Source organism: Pelophylax lessonae (genome assembly GCF_965119305.1).
Source record: "Pelophylax lessonae genome assembly, chromosome: 1".
Taxonomy (NCBI): domain Eukaryota; kingdom Metazoa; phylum Chordata; class Amphibia; order Anura; family Ranidae; genus Pelophylax; species Pelophylax lessonae.
In genome coordinates, this window is record NC_138768.1 from 57,834,172 (window position 1) to 57,853,388 (window position 19,217).

General features: G+C 39.6%; 1 protein-coding gene across 4 annotated transcripts in view; it reads left to right on the plus strand.

Annotated features, from left to right (window-relative positions):
* Positions 1–19,217, plus strand: part of DCC (DCC netrin 1 receptor) — a 1,040,152-nt gene that overhangs the window by 872,404 nt on the left and 148,531 nt on the right. For all 4 annotated transcript variants that reach the window (XM_082267705.1, XM_082267706.1, XM_082267707.1 and 1 more), the window contains exons 14-15: positions 2,618–2,728; positions 13,471–13,665. In XM_082267705.1, coding sequence (XP_082123831.1) covers positions 2,618–2,728; positions 13,471–13,665 — 306 coding nt within the window. The remainder of the gene's footprint in view (positions 1–2,617; positions 2,729–13,470; positions 13,666–19,217) is intronic.

Below are 19,217 nucleotides of genomic sequence, written 5' to 3' on the forward strand. Positions count from 1 at the left end.
CTCAAAATTACTCAACACACAGCCATTAATTTCTAAACTGTTGGCAACAAAAGTGAGTACACCCCTAAGATAAAATATCTAAATTGGGCCCAAAGTGACAATATTTTGTGTTGCCACCATTATTTTCCAGCACTGCGCTCATCCTCTTGGGCACTGAGTTCACCAGAGCTTCACAGGTTGCCACTGGAGCCCTCTTCCACTCCTCCATGGCGGCATGACAAAGCTGGTGGATGTTAGAGACCTTGCACTCCTCCACCTTCCGTTTGAGGATGCCCCACAGATGCTCAATAGGATTTAGGTCTGGAGACATGTCTGGCCAGTATATCAGCTTTACCCTCAGCTTCTTTAGCAAGGCAGTGGTCATCTTGGAGGTGTGTTTTGGGGCGATATCATGTTGGAATACTGCCCTGCAGCCCAGTCTCTGAAGGGAGGGGATCATGCTCTGCTTCAGTATGTCACAGTACATGTTGCCATCCATGGTTCCCTCAATGAACTGTAACTCCCCAGTGTCAGCAGCACTCATGCAGCCCCAGACCATGACACTCCCACCACCATGCTTGGCTGTAGGCAAGACGCACTTGTCTTTGTACCTGGATGCCACCACACACGCTTGACACCATCTGAACCAAATAAGTTTGTCTTGGTCTCATCAGACCACAGGACATGGTTCCAGTAATCCATGTCCTTAGTTTGCTGTTTGCGGGCTTTCTTGTGCATCATCTTTAGAAGAGGCTTCCTTCTGGGATGACAGCCATGCAGACCAATTTGATGCAATGTGCGGCGTATGGTCTGAGCACTGACAGGCTGACCCCCCACCCCTCATACGTCTATTTCCCAAAGACAACCTCTGGATATAGCACGTGTAGTCAACTGCTTTGGTTGACCATGGCGAGGCCTGTTCTGAGTGGAACCTGTCCTGTTAAACCGCTCTATGGTCTTGGCCACCGTGCTGCAGCTCAGTTTCAGGGTCTTGGCAATTTTCTTATAGTCTAGGCCATCTTTATGTAGAGCAACAATTCTTTTTTTTCAGGTCCTCAGAGAGTTCTTTGCCACGAGGTGCCATGTTGAACTTCCAGTGACCAGTTTGAGAGAGTGAGAGCAATAACATCAAATGTAACACACCTGCTCCCCATTCACACCTGAGACCTTGTAACACTAACGAGTCACATGACACCGGGGAGGGAAAATGGCTAATTGGGCCCGATTTGGACATTTTCACTTAGGGGTGTACTCACTTTTGTTGCCAGCAGTTTGGACATTAATAGCTGTGTGTTGAGTAATTTTGAGGGGACAGCAAATTTACACTGTTATACAAGCTGTAGACTCACTAGTCACTACTTTACATTGTAGCAAAGTTAAAATTTTCTTCAGTGTTGTCACATGAAAAGATATAATAGAATATTTACAAAAATGTGAGAGATGTACTTACTTTTGTGAGAGACTATATGTTCTCCCTGTGTTTGTGTGGGTTTCTGCTTTCTTTTTTCCCTCATATACTGTATGATGAAGCCACATGTCAGGAGCTTGTAATTTAATTGACTTTATTGTAAACAAGCTATTCTTCCACACTCAAAAGACATGCTTGTCGGTTAATTGACTCCTATCCATATTGGCCCTAATATGTACAGTATGCACAAATTGGCTATGCAATGTGCTATGGCATTCTGCATATCAGTCCCAGGCTGAGCAATTGGAATAGTTGAAGAAAGACCCGGTGACCTTCTCTTTGCCAAGAGAATTCAATGGCGTAGGCTGTCAATCACTTCAGACATGGTTCCAAGAGAGCTGGCCCAAGATTTCGATATGACTGAACAGATATATACATATATTACATACAATTTCAAACTTTCCAGAACTCAAAAATGTTGGGCTGGTGATATTATTTTGTTTGAGTGAAATGTTCTGCTTTCCTCAAGCTGTTGTCTAAGCTAAGTGTGTATTTTTCCCGGATAATGAGACGTCTGCCATAGCAGAGTAATTTCACTTGTTTTAACGGCTAAATATCCTGCATTATCTTTACAGGGAAGAGCCTTGTAACTAAACCTGCAAGTACTTTTTTTTAATGATACTATTTTTTTGGTAAATTATTTGACATTTAGCTGCTTCGTTTGAGTGTTTTAAAACATAATAACCCACTACAGAAAATGAGTGCATTAGCTACATTATATGTTTGGAAGTAAATGTTAAATATAGTTTCATCTATCTATCTATCTATCTATCTATCTATCTATCTATCTATCTATCTATCTATCTATCTATCTATCTATCTATCTATCTATCTATCTATCTGTCTGTCTGTCTGTCTGTCTGTCTGTCTGTCTGTCTGTCTGTCTGTCTGTCTGTCTGTCTGTCTGTCTGTCTGTCTGTCTGTCTTTCTGTCTGTCTGTCTGTCTGTCTGTCTGTCTGTCTGTCTGTCTGTCTGTCTATCTATCTATCTATCTATCTATCTATCTATCTATCTATCTATCTATCTATCTATCTATCTATCTATCTATCTATCTATCTTTTGTATTTATCTATCTCATTTATCTTTTTCCCATCCAAAGTTTAGCTTTGGCTAATTGGTATTGATTCAATTGATATGACTCAGTTGCATGTTTGGCATTTTGTATTATAGGTCTTGAAAAGGGAAGTCAATACAGTTTTCAAGTCTCTGCAATGACAGTTAATGGAACTGGACCTTCATCTGATTGGTATACAACAGAAACACCCGAAAATGATCTTGACGGTAAATAAAAGCCTATAAATGTTTCTCTGAAGGACTATTTAGAGATCAATAGTTGGGCTCAGATTTCCACCACCATTATAAAGTATTATAACATGACAAACAATTAGTACATGTTGTAGAGTTGTAGTATTTAAAGGCATATTAACTTCAAAGTGTGGTAACTCAATTACAAGCAATCCCAAGACGATACTCATCTGACTACTACACTCATCGTTTTGTCTACTTGGAATTGATGCACTTTTTATAATAATTCCTATTATTTTTTTCCTAACTTCTCAACAGTATTATACATTTCTGAATTATCACTAATGGTTTAGAATCATGGCTCTATTTTCCATACCAGCAGCTACTTTGAGTAATTGAATTGACAATACTTTAAGGAAGAGAGATCACTTAAAGATAATCTTCACCCTCCTCTTTTACTTGCCATCACCCCTTGTTACACAGTTAGATGTTCAATGGTTTTTGGGGGTTTATTAGCTTTTCTGTGGGACCAACACTTTCCGCTTTCTTGCCCAAGAAATAATGAAGTCACCTCCTCCCTTCGCCCAAACCCTCCTGAGCTACCTATTCCATGCATCCTATGAGGCTTCAGGTCAATCTCCACTGCACTGCATTCACTTTTTATATTTTAATCGCTTGAGTTTTTAAATCCCTATCAGGTACACCTTACCAGGTATTGGCAGTTTGACACATTTCAGTCACGTGTGTATACACCATTCCCAGATTGGACACTTATTATATATTGCACCTTTATTTATTTATATATTGTTCACATACATTGCACTTTTATTTATACATTGTTCACATTTTTTAGGATATTGAGTGGTATACATATATTGGCAGCGCCATATCCCTTTCCCTACTGAATTTACCTTTCTATATATCTTCGGAATATAGTTTGAAGGGGGCTGCAGCCAAAATCTACCGAGTAACTGGATATATCCTAAGCGCGGATTTCTTACATTTCACTTTCCGCTTTCTTGCCCAAGAAATAATGATGTCACCTCCTCCCTTCGCCTAAACCCTCCTGAGCTACCTATTCCATGCATCCTATGAGGCTTCAGGTCAATCTCCACTGCACTGTGCATGGGCCAGGCTATCTGCACCGCGAATGCACTTTACTAGGGGAAGGCATTGATCCATGCTTTGCAGAAACACAGGATCAATGCCTTCCCTACTGACAGAACAGCAAGCTGCCTTGTTTACATAGGCAGACTGCCATTCTGCCTGTGTACCAAATGATCGGCGGGTGCCGGCAGACATCAAGTCCACTGTACCTGCTAATCAGCTCTTGCTGTGCGCAATAAAGCAAGCGCAAGCGCGCCCATGACCCAGAAGTGTGGGATCGCACATATATATATATATATATATATATATATATATACGTGATCCTGCACACAGCGGCCACCCTGTAGCAGTAAAGCTACAATAGGCTGTCATAAAGTGGTGAAAGCACTGCCGGTGTATGTGGCAGTAAGGAACACAGTGACTCAGGCAGGGAGCTTAGTAACAGTTTGGTTTTATCAGGCTCAGCATTACTGAGCTGCACTGAGAAAGGAGTATCCAGTATGGACACTCTGGCCTCAGTGCCACCCCTACTCCATGAGTACCCTCTGAGGTAGATGAGTTGAATGCCCTCAGCCTTGGTCCTGCTCAAAGCTCCCATTGTGGGGCATGTATAGTAATAAATAAATTGAGGTAAGCCTTTCAGGTAGCCCCTTGCACTAGTAAGTCATCTTCAAGTGACATGGTTGTATCCTGTACAGGTCATTATTATAACCCTTTCCAACCATAGACCAGAATCATCTCTGCCACTGGTGGTATCCAGTAATTAGATAAGGTTTGGTGGTCCTGACTCTTTTTATTTTTAATCTACGTTTGGATAACAACCTGAAACCTGTATAGTAACAAAGAGACAGATGCTACTTAAGGATGAGGCTTGTCCTTACCATAGGCTTGACCCCTTGTGGATTCGACTAAGTGCTTTGGGGACTTGCGTGACCATAATAATTTAATTTTTTTGCCCAAGCTATGGAATTTACAGTACATTTTTGCTAAACATCATGAAGGTGCTTGCTACAAATGCAGGATTGATTTGAGAAAGCACAGCAACAAATTAAAAAGTACACTACAGTAAAAATAATAAATTCTTGCTGCCGCAAAAATCCTGGGTAAGCAATGCAGTCTATCAATTTACTGACATAATGAATAGATAGATTGTGACAGAGTTGATATCTATGACTGCAATGCAATAACAGGTGAAGAATACCAAAAATACATTATTTGTCTCCTATTTTCCGGGAGGATTCAGGAACAGGTTTAAACATGAAAAAAAAATAAGCAAGCTTGAGACTTTCACTCCCTACCGCTTGCAATATTAAGGTATGCTTCAAGTACTTTTGCATGGAAGCTTCAATTTTACTGATGCCACGACTCAGAAGGGAGTCACACACACCTATTAGATGCTGAGACTCTTCGACGTGTCAGCCAAATATACATAGCGCTGCCAGACAGATTGTTAATGGCGGTTACATTACAGCTTGCCGATTGCATGTTTTTCTCCTCTCCCTCACTGTACGTGTGATAGAACTCGGCTTTGACGAGACAAACACTACATCTTGGAGCTAGTCGGAATCCCTGCGGATAGCCCTTTTAATTAGTGTGTTTTGTTAAAATGACTTGAAGGCCCCAAAATGCTGAAGAGCGTTGACTCCCCGCAAGGCTCCCATGTGTTTGTTGACATCTGGGATGTTATCAAATATTTATTTTCTGCCTGGAGATCCCTGTGCCACCAACGCACTCCAAGCATTATTGCCCTTAAAGGGTTTCTTTTCATTTGGCTAAATAATGACGCACAGGGCTCCCAAGAAGAATTCTTTTACAAAACAAAATGCTCCAGCTGTGCTTAAAGTGAACCTGTCATCCTTTTTTAAGAAATATTCCTGCTTAAAAGACTTAACTTTGAGCCTGGCTGCACTCAGCAACCACCACCTTGTCTAATAGGGGCTCCTCAGGGACCATTTAGGATATTTTTATTTGATGAGACATGGTGGTGGCATTAGAAGGGCACAGGGAGGAAGATATTCTGGCCTATCAAAGTAGTCATAATCCCTCAGTGCTGGTTTCAATTTTCCCTTTAGGTCCACCCAGGGAAGTAAAGCTATTTGCCTTCATTTGCCGCAAAACATTTACCTTTCAATGTTTCCAAAAGCTCATCACTCAACCCCTCTTAGCAGCACTTCCCCAAACTTTTGGTTGGGGAATGTGCATTGATCACATCACAGACATCTCAGGGAGGCATAGTAGCCACTGTCAATCAAAGCCTGGAGGAGGCGCTGGTGAGTGGCTTGGAATGCAGAGAGGTGCAGTAGCAAAACTTAATCAAAGTCTGGATAAGAGGCAGGGGAGTGGCTTAGAATCCAGGGAGACACAGTAGCTGCCATCAGTCAAAACCTGAAGGGGGTACAGGGGAGTGGCATGGAATCCAGGGAAGCAGGGTAGATGCCATTAATCAAGGCCTAGAGGAAGGACAAGGGAGTAGCTTGGAATGAAGAGAGGCATGGTAGCTACTGTCAATCAAAACCTGAAGGAGGTGCAGGGAAGTGGCTTTGAATGCAGGGAGGCACAGTAACTGCTGCCAATCATAGCCCTAAGAAGAGGCAGGGGAGTAGCATGGAATGCAGGGAAGTGATGCAGATGTCATCAATCAAGGCCTGGAGAAAGGACAGGGGAGTGGCTTAGAATCCAGGGAGACACAGTAGCTGCCATCAGTCAAAACCTGAAGGAGGTGCAGGGGAGTGGCATGGAATCCAGGGAAGCAGGGTAGATGCCATCAATCAAGGCCTAGAGGAAGGACAAGGGAGTAGCTTGGAATGAAGAGAGGCATGGTAGCTACTGTCAATAAAAGCCTGAAGGAGGTGCAGGGAAGTGGCTTTGAATGCAGGGAGGCACAGTAACTGCTGCCAATCATAGCCCTAAGAAGGCGCAGGGGAGTAGCATGGAATGCAGGGAAGTGGTGTAGATGTCATCAATCAAGGCCTGGAGAAAGGACAGGGGTGTGGCTTAGAATCCAGGGAGACACAGTAGCTGCCATCAGTCAAAACCTGAAAGAGGTGCAAAGAAGTGTCTTTGAATGCAGGGAAGTAGAATAGCTGTCGTCAGTCAAAGCCTGGAGAAGAGGCAGGAGAGTTGAAAGCAGAAATTGTCCTGCCTGCACTAGTTCAACCTAGGAGCATGCCTGGAAAAAGGCAGAAGTGTGGCTTGCAATGCAAGGAGGCACAATAGCCACTGTCCAACAAGGTTTGGAGGACAGGCAGGGTGTGGCTTGGAATGCAGGGATGCACGGTTGCTACTGTCAATTAATGCCTGCAGGAGGGGCAGGGGAGTTGTTTGGTAGACAGGGAGGCACAGTAGCCAATGTCAATAAAAGCCTGGAGGAGGTGCAAGGGAGTGGGTTTGAATGCAGGGAGGTAATTGTTCAAAATGTTTTTGTGTTCTGTAGCATTATAAGTACCCTTCACTGGAAATACCTGAACTCCATTTGAAGGAATGTCTATGTAGGTAGATGTGGTGGTCAGGTGCCCACATCCTTTTGCTCATATATTGAACCTCTGCATAAAGTGCATTCTATATATAGATTTTACTAAATAATTACATGACACAAGGCATTATCATTTAGTTGAGCCAAGAAAAAGCATGAAGTCTACATATAGCTCTGGCTAGAGGTAGATTTTTTGTAGAAGATGTACAGATAAAAAGAATATTCACAACCTTCATAAAAAAAAGAGAAGCAGCAGGGACTATACGCAGGGACTATTTTTCTCCAGCTTCCTGCTTTACAGGTAGAAGTATGATATGATACACTTTAAAAAAGATATTCACTGACATGAATACACATAGTCATACCTTGCTGGGTCTCTTCAGTTTTTTCTGACAATATTAATCTAAAATGTCATTCTAACACCCCCTGACTTAATGAAGAGTTTGATGCCTTTAATGGAATGTTAGAGGGTTTAAATGGAACTTTTCTATTCTCTTGGATAACTTTCTGTCACCAAACTCTCTTTATCTGCTTCAATCTGAATAATACATGTCATTTAAATTTCCCCCAGGGCTGCATACATTTTGGCCAAAGAAACTGTTCAGTCATCAGTAAAGTGAAGCTTCCTTCCTCCCCAGTTGGGTTGGTTAATAGAGATCTCTGCTCCGAGTGTTCATTACTGCGATCGGTTTTATTTCACTCCCTATTACAATTTAATTTCCCTTTTAATAGTCAGAAAGATAGAGCAGAATATCACATGCGAGCACAATGGGCCGGTTTTTCAAAATGACTTAAAGAAGAATTGTCAGTACTACTTTTCACAGACAATCCAGTTCTCTTTTTTTTATCTTACTAGTGGTGGTTAATATATTTGATCCTCTTCCTTTTTGTAAATATAAAGAACTACGTTTGCACTGCGGGTACCATATCCCTCGCTTCCCTGGCAGCTGGCACTCATGTCTTCTCTTTAAAGCTCTGGCTCATAGGTAGGTCCTTGGCATCTTCACTTACAATGCAGGAATGATAGTCCCTCATTGTACGTGATAACGTCACAACTGAGAATGCCATCTATAGAGCATAAGGGAATACAAAGCAGGTGACAATCATGTCATGACATGATTGTCATGAGGACTTGATGTCATGACATCAAGTAAACAAGCATTTAAATCTTTCAGTGCAAGGGGGGCCTTACTGCAAGGGTATTTTATTTTATATTCCCAGAGTTCAGCTTGACATGAATGCCTCTCTTTAGTCATTATTATAAGCAGTGCAAGCTACTGAATTTGACCTAATATCAGCCTCTTGCAATCCTCTGTACAACAGAGCTTAAACTAGGGGAAAGAAAAGCAGCACAAGGACCCAATTACCGTATTTTCTGGCGTATAAGATGACTGGGCGTATAAGATGACCCCCCTATTACATGATCTACCGGTAATACTTATACTTAGGTTACCTTGGAGATATTATACTCGGCTTATAAGAAGACCTCCCATTTTTGGGGGATTTTTTTGAGGTTCAAAAGTAGACTTATACGCCAGAAAATACAGTAGTTGTGCTGCAGTGCTTACTTTGTTGTACTAGTCAAGGGGCAGTCCAGTCACAAGCTGGGGGAGAGATGGGGGAACAAGACCTGTACACCTATACATGCATTTTATGTACATTATAATACAAGGGGTACCCAGTCTCACATGCATTTTGAAACCAAAAAAGGAATTAATTCTGGTATATCTACATAAATGTCTCGGGAACCAAGAAACATAGCTTTCCTAAAGGTAATTGCTGCTCCATGCCTTTACCTATACAACTGCTACTAAATCATAGATGCATTATTTCTAAATGGCTTATTACACTTTTTGCTACCCTACCTTATTAAATAAGCCTATGTGGTTGATTTACTAAAGGCAAACAGTTGTTCATTTTGCAAGAGAATTTTTACTTTTTTTTTAAGGCAGTTTTCCTTAATGAATAAGCTTAATGAATAAGATGAATCTTTGCGGACTTCCATCACCCAATCATGTGCAAGCAAACAAACAGTTTTTTTTTTTTTCTCCTTGCACGCGCTTTGGTATTTTTTGCAAAGTGAATTGTGGCCGCATTCTCTAAGTTAAGGGACAATTGCCCTGTAAGGTGGGCAGCTTATTTTCCTTTGATAAATCAAGCCATGTGACTCAAAAGACACACAATACCGATTTAACAAAAGCTGAGACTGTTTAAAGCAGTGGTTCTCAACTCCGGTCCTCAGGGCACACTAACAGGCCAAGTTTGCAAGATAACTGAAATACATCACAGGGGATATAATTTGCTGCTCAGTGATTGCAGTATTCTAGTCTGCATCTCCCCAAGTTAATACTTAAAATCTGGCCTGTTAGTGGGTCCTGAGGACTGGAGTTGAGAACCACTGGTTTAAAGCAACATATTGGGGTTGATTTACTAAAACTAGAAAGTGCAAACTCTGGTGCAGCCGTGTATGGTAGCCAATCAGCTTCTAATTTCAGCTTGTCCAGTTAAGCTTTGACAAAAAAACTGGAAGCTGGTTTCTGTGCACAGCTGCACCAGATTTTTGCACTCTCCAGTTTTAGTAAATGAACCCCATTATCTGTGTGCTTTTCAAGTGGAACTTGCCATAAAGCAAAATACCCATGTAAGAAACCTATGGTGGAATTTTACTTCCTCCAGGGCACATACTAGATCTGGAACAGTACATTAATTAAGCAGGTTTCCAATGCAAGTGTGCAGCCTGTGAATTAAAAAATTACACCTTTTTTTCGGGAGCTTGTCATACATGAATTTCATTTGTGATAATTTTTTTCTTTTTTTATTGCATACAATGTTACATTATGTTATGTTGCATTATGTTATACTATCTGTTTCTATAACATTTTATGTTGTTTTCTATTGGTTTTATTTACTTATTTATTTATTTATTTATTTATTTTGCTCCTGGCTATTATATTGGAAATTATTCAGCCAGCAGAATTATGTTAATGTATCTTCTACTCTTCTAAATAGCTGGCTACTGTGTACATTTTAAGAAGTAGTGCTTCTAATTGTAAAGACTGCTTTTGGGAATACTTCACAATCACTTCAGTCTGTCTTATGATGGCTCAGCCATTATTTTTTTGGTTTATTTTATTTTAAAATTATATGTTACTTCTGTGTTGTAAGTGTCTTTGATGATGCCAAATATTGGCTTGCCCCTTCTGCTCTCAAAGAGGCAAGCTTCTATGCGATGCTCTTAAAGCTGCTTGCAGCACAGCAGAATCCTTAATGTCTGACTGTGTGCCAACATAAGACACTTACGCCTCCGATAATAGGGAATTTTGTACTGAAACCAAACCCTTTGCATGTGTTTATTAATGTCTAGTAGGGTTTGCTATGCAACGTAAACAAGATACATTGGAACAAATTGCCACCAGGTCAAAAAGGAGTTCCATTTACTTGAATGGTATTGGTGGAAGCAATGAGAAGTGTATATTTTAAAAGATAGGTTTAATGTATACCATACTCTAATAAGGATATATTTCAAATAAGTTTATTATACGGTTCTGTGTTAATTCATGAGATTTTGCTAGAATAGTAACAGATTTGTTTTTTGCTAAATTGTCCTTCTATAGTGGTCAACAAATATTGGAAATGTTGGTGGCCCAATGATATGCTTTGCTTCAGGGGTTCGAACATTTCCTTGTTGCGTGAACTTGCAGTTTTATATCTAGAGGTCAGCGAGTGAGGAAAGCAACTGGGTTTACCAATTTTTTTAGCTACAATAAAATAATTATGCTCAGATTTTTGGAAGTGAGTCAGGCCAAGAACACTTTTTAACCCCCCCCCCCCCCCCGTATTTAAATAGCTGACAGCTACAGCAGCAGAAATATGTTCAGCTTTCAGGAGTTGGGGTGGGCCAAGAAATTTTCAGCACCACTTCATATTTTAATGGCTTATATTGACATAGAGCATTATGGGGAGGATATTCCATTTTTCATTGCTACATCATTTCCCTATGAGTTCCTATAGTTTCGTATTGGGTAAATGATGCAATTACTTATGTGTATTTATGTTCTCACTTCAAGCTAATTACATTACCTATTGAGGAGGTCATTGTCTCCTTTTTCTAAGGAATTAGTTAATACCAAATAGCAATGGAGGGGACTCAACCCATAATTCGCCTTTAAATAGGGAATGGACATTGGTTTTCAGAGGTCAGAGAGGTATGAAGCTAGAGGTCTTGGAGCTCTTGGAGCAGAATTCGGCTTTCAGCAGTATAGGGAAAAATGGGTGATAGTCCACATGATCTTTTTTCCAGTTTGCTTAATGGGTAGAGGGGGATTCAAGATATGGTAATACTGAGGTACCTGAAAGTCTATCGGATCCTGGGAGTAGGATCTCTACCCATAATTCTTCTTTCAAACAGAGAATGGACATTGGTTTTCAGAGGTCAGAGAGATATGAAGCTAGAGCTCTTGTAGAAGAGAATACAGCTTCCAGGAGTAGAGTGGAAAATTGGTAATGGTCCACATGACCCTTTTTCCAGTTTGCTTAATGGGTAGAGGGGGAGTCAAGATAATACTGAGGTAACTAAGAGTCTATTGGATGCCGTCAAAGGCATCCAAGACAAACTGATTTCCCTTCCTTCTGTTAATATGAATACTCTGAAATTTATACTAAGCATTGATTTATTTTAAAGTCACAAAATTAGGTCCACACAAAAAGTCTCCATTGACTTAAAAATGTTTAACCCAAATACAAATGTAATTGTATTTAATTATTCAATGAATAAACTTTTAGGATTTTTACTGCTCCTTTTCACATACAAAAATATAGATGTACATATAATGCTTTGCTGAATTCAACTTTTCTAAATATTTAATCCCCTGTTGACATAACCATTGTTGGTCATCAACTATCGAACAATTGGTCGCCAACAAGCTATTAAACAATAAAAAATAAAACAAATTAAAGCCTGTTAGCTTTAGTATTGAACTTCTAAAAGAGGAAAGGAAAGCTATAAATAAGCAATACAAAATATTTTCCTTCATTTCCCATTCCTTGTCAATATACTATACCTTCTGTACTGCATTTTTACTTTTACAAAGATGTATTACAAAAAAAAAAATTTGAAGGTGTGTTCCCGCTGTGTTCCTCAAGGAGAGTGCCACATCCCAAATGAGATTAGACAAATTGTGGAAATCCCCTAGGGGTGGGACTTTAAAGGCAACTCAAATAATAGAAAAATATTTAAACGTTTATAAGTTTTATTGGAGTATACAAAAAAGAGAATATACAAAAAGTATGATAAATATACAGTAAAAATTGGCAAAACTGATGGTTAAAAAATATGCATATACACTCAACCAACTACTCCAGGTTTTATCCAACGTTTCGAGGTGACAACCTCTTCCTCAGGGATTGTGCTGGAGATAGTTATCTATATAACTATATAACTATCTCCAGCACAATCCCTGAGGAAGAGGTTGTCACTTCGAAACGTTGGATAAAACCTGGAGTAGTTGGTTGAGTGTATATGCATATTTTTTAACCATCAGTTTTGCCAATTTTTACTGTATATTTATCATACTTTTTGTATATTCTCTTTTTTGTATACTCCAATAAAACTTATAAACGTTTAAATATTTTTCTATTATTTGAGTTGCCTTTAAAGTCCCACTCCTAGGGGATTTCCACACTTTGTCTACAAAAAAAAAAGGAAGAAGCATCATAATGCATGTGTCTCTAATTAAACATCATAAGTAAAATTGTGGATTTCTTTATTTTTTGGAGTCATCTACTTTATCATCTTCAAAATGCCTAGATGGTAAAAAAAAAAAACACCTACTGTTTACTTTGTGTGTTTTAAATAAGCAGGTTTTGTGAACTCCTGGGAATATCAGTAAATTAAACATGATGTGTAATGAGGTTTGTGAGAACTTGTTTTTGTTAGTCCATGTGGATATCACACTTGGCTACCAATAAATACTACATTGTTTTGCATTAATCATAACATTCATTTCATGTGCTATATCACTCATAAGAAATCTATTTTTCTGGCTTCCAACTAGTTAGAAGCTTCAGGTCCCTGAGTCGGGATTATCTATTTTTAACACAACATCCAACGTTCAGAAAATGATCAAAACATAATAGTCAGGCTTTGGGCTAGAAGGAGGAAGTCAACAGAATAATAATGCTCATTTTGTTTGATTTGTAGAATCTCAAGTGCCAGACCAGCCCAGTTCTCTTCATGTCAGACCGCTCACCACGAGTATCATTATGAGCTGGACACCGCCACTGAACCCCAACATTGTGGTGCGGGGATATATCATTGGCTATGGCGTTGGGAGCCCCTATGCTGAGACGGTGCGGGTAGACAGCAAGCAGCGATATTATTCCATCGAGAATTTAGGTAAGTCTTTGAACAACACAACACCGCTAATCATTTTTTTTTTTACCTAATGTGAACTTGTACTTAATAAAATAAAGGCAAAAATACAAAACATAAAGAAAGAAGCAGTCAGTTAAAACAATAATCAAGAAAGGTAATTAGAGGAACAGACATAAAGGGCCCTTTTTATAAAAATACAAATTACATAGCTATTTACCCAGCTAGACTGCATGTACATTTGTTCTTTGTGAATCAATCCACAAACTGATTTTTGCACAATGTTTCAAGCTGTGGTTGTTGTGTGAATAGGGCAAAATCAAATGTTCTTTGGTTCTATTCGAGCATCGCTGCTGGGAGAATGGTACAGATTCGAATGTCTATTTTAATGTAAATATTGGCTCATCCTCAAATGGAAAATAAATATTGTTGTTTGAATATTCTTAGGGTAGTTTCTCTTCTGATCAAATGTTCATAGGGTGAATTCTCTTAAAATCCAATGTTCTTTTGGTTTTTCTCTTAGGTTTGGATGTTCTTAGGGTATTTTCTATTCTGTTTGGATGTTTTTAGGGTGTTTTCTCCTAGGATCATACGTGGCTAGGTTAGTTTCTCTTCAGATCCAGTGTTCTTTTGGTTTTTCTCATAGGATTTAATGCTCTTATGGTATTTTGAATTCTGGTTGATAGTTTTTAGTGCAAACAACATCACTGAATGTTTGTATTGTATTTTCTCTTAGAATCAAATGTTTTTGGAGTGTTTTCTCATAGGATTAAGTTTTCTTAGGGTATTTTCTCTTAGGGTTCTTGGAATATGTTGGATCCAGGACTCATTATATTCACCAGAGAAATCTGATTATATTCACCAGAGAAATCCATGCAATAACATGTATAATGATTAACAAATTCTATTTACATTTAATTTGACAACAAAGAAATAAACAGTATCAGCAAATGTTATTTTCCCCTCCAGAAGACAAATTACATACTAGAAATAGTTTGCATATATATGTGTGTGTGTGTGTGTGTGTCTGGGAACAGAACATACACGGAGATTGAAAGTGGTTCAGGACCCTCAGACCCTGAGTTTCTTTTTTATGGTGTGCAGCAAGCAGAGCATTTATGACTAATATAGGTTAGGTTCACAGGGTAGTCCACTGGAGCTGTGCGAAGAACAGCAGTATGGTACAGGGAGGGGCAATCAGCACGAATCACAGAGTGGAACTATGGTACAGCAAAAAGGTTACAGTAAATGGTAGCAATGCAGGTATGGCTAAGAACAATTAGCAAGGATCACAGGGAGGAAATATGGTACAAAAATAGGGTTAATTCCAGTGGTAGTAATCCAGGTTATGGCCAGGGACAACACGCAAGGATCATAGAGAAGAAATATGGTGCAACAAAAGGGATAAATCCAGCAAGAGCCATCTAGGGTGCAGCCAGGGTCAACCAACAAGGATTATGAAGCAAAGGATGGGTGGACTTTGTCTTGGTGGACACTACTAACACAGGAATTGGGGTGCACTGTACCCACTGTTGAGCATCAGTGGGTTGGAAGTTTTTGTCCTGCATGTGGTGCACAAGCAGGCATAGCAGGGGATCTGACGCCCCACAGGTAGGTGGTGAGGGGAGGCAGGAGCTGTATGTGGGTGTTGGTTACAGGACATGGGGACATGTAGAGCACGGGAATCTGGCTAGCCCCTCTGCACATTAGTGGTGTGGAGTTATGGGGTACATGGAGGAAGCAAAAAGGGGAGTTTTCATAATATAGATGATGAATGTATGAAAGACTTAATGGGTAGACAGATAGATACCTTTACCTGTTGTGACAATACTGCACTTGACCATTGTAAAGTAGATAAAACACTAATATATTTTCCAGAATGAGATGACCATTTGACCTTTTTTCACACATCTTTGCCATAGAAAGGTCTCCTTGAATCTGTTTAATTTCCATGTGCATGGAAATAGGTAATCATTCCTTTTTATTAAACTGGTTCCTACTGGAGGCCCTTCAATGGAATGAATAAGTTATGTAGGCCACCTTTCCAGTGATGAAATTCATTGCAGTAAGTGTAGCGGCTGACGTTCTTGGAATTCGGAGCTTTCAATCACAAAGTCTTATTACGATGTGTGACTGAATGCGGCAGAGAGGTGACTGACAACTTGTGGTCTCAAGGGGGTTCTCCAGCAGCCTTCTTGCTTCCTAATCGTTACCATGAAAGCTCCTTGAAGAAATCTTAACAGTCAGCTTCTTTAATATCAAGCTTTCATACTATTAAAGGAATGTTTTAATGGAGAAAATCAGGAAAATAATACACTTTCTCGCCTTTGAATTAACATTCTGGAAAGCTAAACCAAAAAAGTCACTCTGTGTGTAAGGGGAGCGAATAATATGGGGCAATATGTATGTAAATACTCTCATCTCCGCATAGATAATGAGATATTTGACATTTATAAAATGTTATCATGCAGTCTATTGTTCTGTGTAATCAGCCATAATAGGCCAAGGGAAACTTAGAACTGAATTCTAAGCAGATTATGAAACAGCACCTAAATTTGTTGTTATTTATAAGATAAATGTGTATTTTTTTAAATAAAGCTGATTATGTCTATATATTAACTTCCTTCTACTTACATTGGAAAAGGGGGGGGGGGGGTAAGCAGTCTGAATTAAACATGTCTTTGCATAGTGATGTCACTGCAAACATGCTTAGAGGAAGCAGGGCAAGGAAATTACCTCTTGAGATTCCTATTGCTTCTTCATTGTCACTGTATGTGGGGGAGGGGGGGGTGGAAGTGAACCAAACTACATTGCCTAAATGCAGTAGGGAAAGGCAAGGTCAAAGACTATGTTGTGCTTTTGTGCTGGTTTGGGGAACTGGTTGATCTTTCTCAACCCCAGAGGAACCCTTGAAACAATTATGAATTTTCAGGTCTTGGGTAACCTCTGCTAAAACCAATTGATTGGGGGTCAAAGAGAATTACACCATACATTGATAGCTATCAGGAACGAAAGCACCTGTTTCAATAGTGGTGGGAATGCCATCTTTACATACAGCTAAAAAGATCATTGGTGGCATGCAGCTGGCTCTGCCAAATGTTGTTGGCCTGGATGTTTGCAGGCACAATTCCCATAAGGAAGGTCAATTATTCACAACTTTTTAAAGCCCTAGCAACCTCTGGAGGAACCCCAGTGTTCCACAGAACCCTGGTTAAAAAGGGCTGATTTAGATATTTTCTTTGATATCAGCTGTAAGGAAAAACTCAGTTGGGCAATATTTTCATTAAAACTAGCTAGACAACATTCTCCATCTTTGGCAGGTTGTTGGGATGCCATTCAGAGTGAATAGCACAGGATCAGAATGTGTGAGCGGTTCCTAAAAAACAGCTAGATGGTTTGGCTATATGGACTTTTTTCAACCTGACCATGTAACTATGTAACACTACATTTACAAGCCACCAATGATCTGTCAAAAATGGTGCACTGAGTCTCAAAAGAATTGCATTTCAAGGTGGGGACACCGATTAAGATTGGCAGCTTTTTCGGTTTCACGTTTTCACTCATTTATTTATTTCCTTTAGTATCAGACCCCTCGGGTAGCCCACTGGTGCTCGTTTTTCAAAAGAATTGTAATGCTACTCAAATTAATGAGTACAAAATTAAGAGAGAGCACAGGATCTAAATGGTAGCGTAGTTTTTGACTGAGATGTAATGCAGGCTGCATTATGGAAAAACATTGTTGTTTCTATTGGAAACTGTATTGGCTCTCTTTTGTACCTGGTGCACCTTTTCCTTCTAACAGTCAGACATGTGTAGAAGAGATAAACAAATAGGACTTATATACTGTAGGACCACTCCTCCCTGCCATCTTTTCTGCCTTTTTTCCACTTGGGATTTTTGGGTGTCCCTTCCCAGTTTGGTTGTTCCATCTTCTTCTGTTCCATTCTCCATAATATATATATATTATATATGAGGTGCATGATCAGTTGCATACAGTCAGTTAAGCCTCTGACAACGTAATTTCTGAATAATTTCGAAGGGCATGGCTACAATGTGACGTCATGCACCCCAGCTGGAGTCCAACATTGAAGATCAGCTTGCTACACAGGAATAAGTTAGAGTGATATATTTTTGGATGTTTTTATTTTATGGGCATATTTTAGAAAATTTTTATAGAGGCTTAGTCATTATATACTTCACAATGGATCTGTAGCATTTTTCCCTGATAGTGTTGCCGGGAGGTTATCCATACTGAAGACCCAGTTCACACGAGGATGACATTAGTGCACTGTTGGCCATTTATAATTTAATGGTCCATATCATCTGATAAGAGGCACTTTTAATGGTGGTGCGCGGTGGTGGAAACACTGGGCTACACTGGGAATAATCAGTTTAAGCGTTGTTGACCATTTATGATTTATTAGTCCACACCATTTGGTAAGAGGCTTTTTCAACTGGGGTGTAAGGGGGTGGAAACACTAGGCCATACTTTGATATTAGAAGAGCGGAAGCACAATGAGCTACTATATGAACTGTTACTATTTTGTGACATTTTACAAGCTGGCTTATATTTTTTAATTATAGTGTGTTGCACTTGCACTTTAATCTGTATTTGGTTTACTTCTTTTTGCACTTTATACATGAATTGTATTTATGGTAATTTTTTGAGAACTTAGCACTGCTCTAACTGATTTGTAATATAAGATGAAAAAAAACAAAAAACAAATCCAGCAGGAATGGTGGGCGCCCCTCTTAATGGGCAGACCAGGTGTTCAGACCTGGCAACTCAGACGTCTCACCAATAGAGTCCCTTAAAGATTTAATCAACTTTTAGGTGGCTCACTTTCCAGCATCATCCAAAAACCTAAAGTATATGTAAATCCAATCCCCAAAACTACATACAAGCTTTACCAAGTTGATGTAATTTCAAAAGTCATTTTCAATATCTTAAAATCTGCAGCTTTTAAAAAAATACTAAATAATCCTGTAGTGAAGGTCCTTGTTTAGACACTTTTCATTGCTCTGTCCCTGTCTTCCAACTGTGTTCCTGTGTTGCCACGTTGAGGGTAGGTTCCCACCTACTGTGTGTCATTAATGCACGCAAAATCACGCGCTTTCCCCACATGCACAGAAACACGCTGCCCTTTAGCAAACACACAGTGGTGCCATTAATTATTAATGCCATCCCCACACATCTGCTAATGAGTGAATTTTTGCACATGCCAAAAAGCATTATGTTGCAGCACGTTCTTAGAAAAGGGCCAGACACTTTTTTTCTAGGTTTCTCAAGCATAGGGCAGCCCATTGAAATGAATGGGTTGGCATACACTGGAAAAAAATGTCAAAAGGGTGCAGCACTGAGTATAAATAAAAACAGAGTCCAAATCCTGAAGATAAAGTCACAGTGGAAAGAAAGTGTAGGGGTCTTCCATTTTAGTGTGATAGCCAGCACCAGCATCCAAACACACAGCCTCTTACCAGATAGTATAGACCCTCATTACAAAGGTCAGTACAGGTGATGTTTCACACGTCAGGTTTAAATGGTACAAAATATCTTGGCTTGTCCACTAACGATC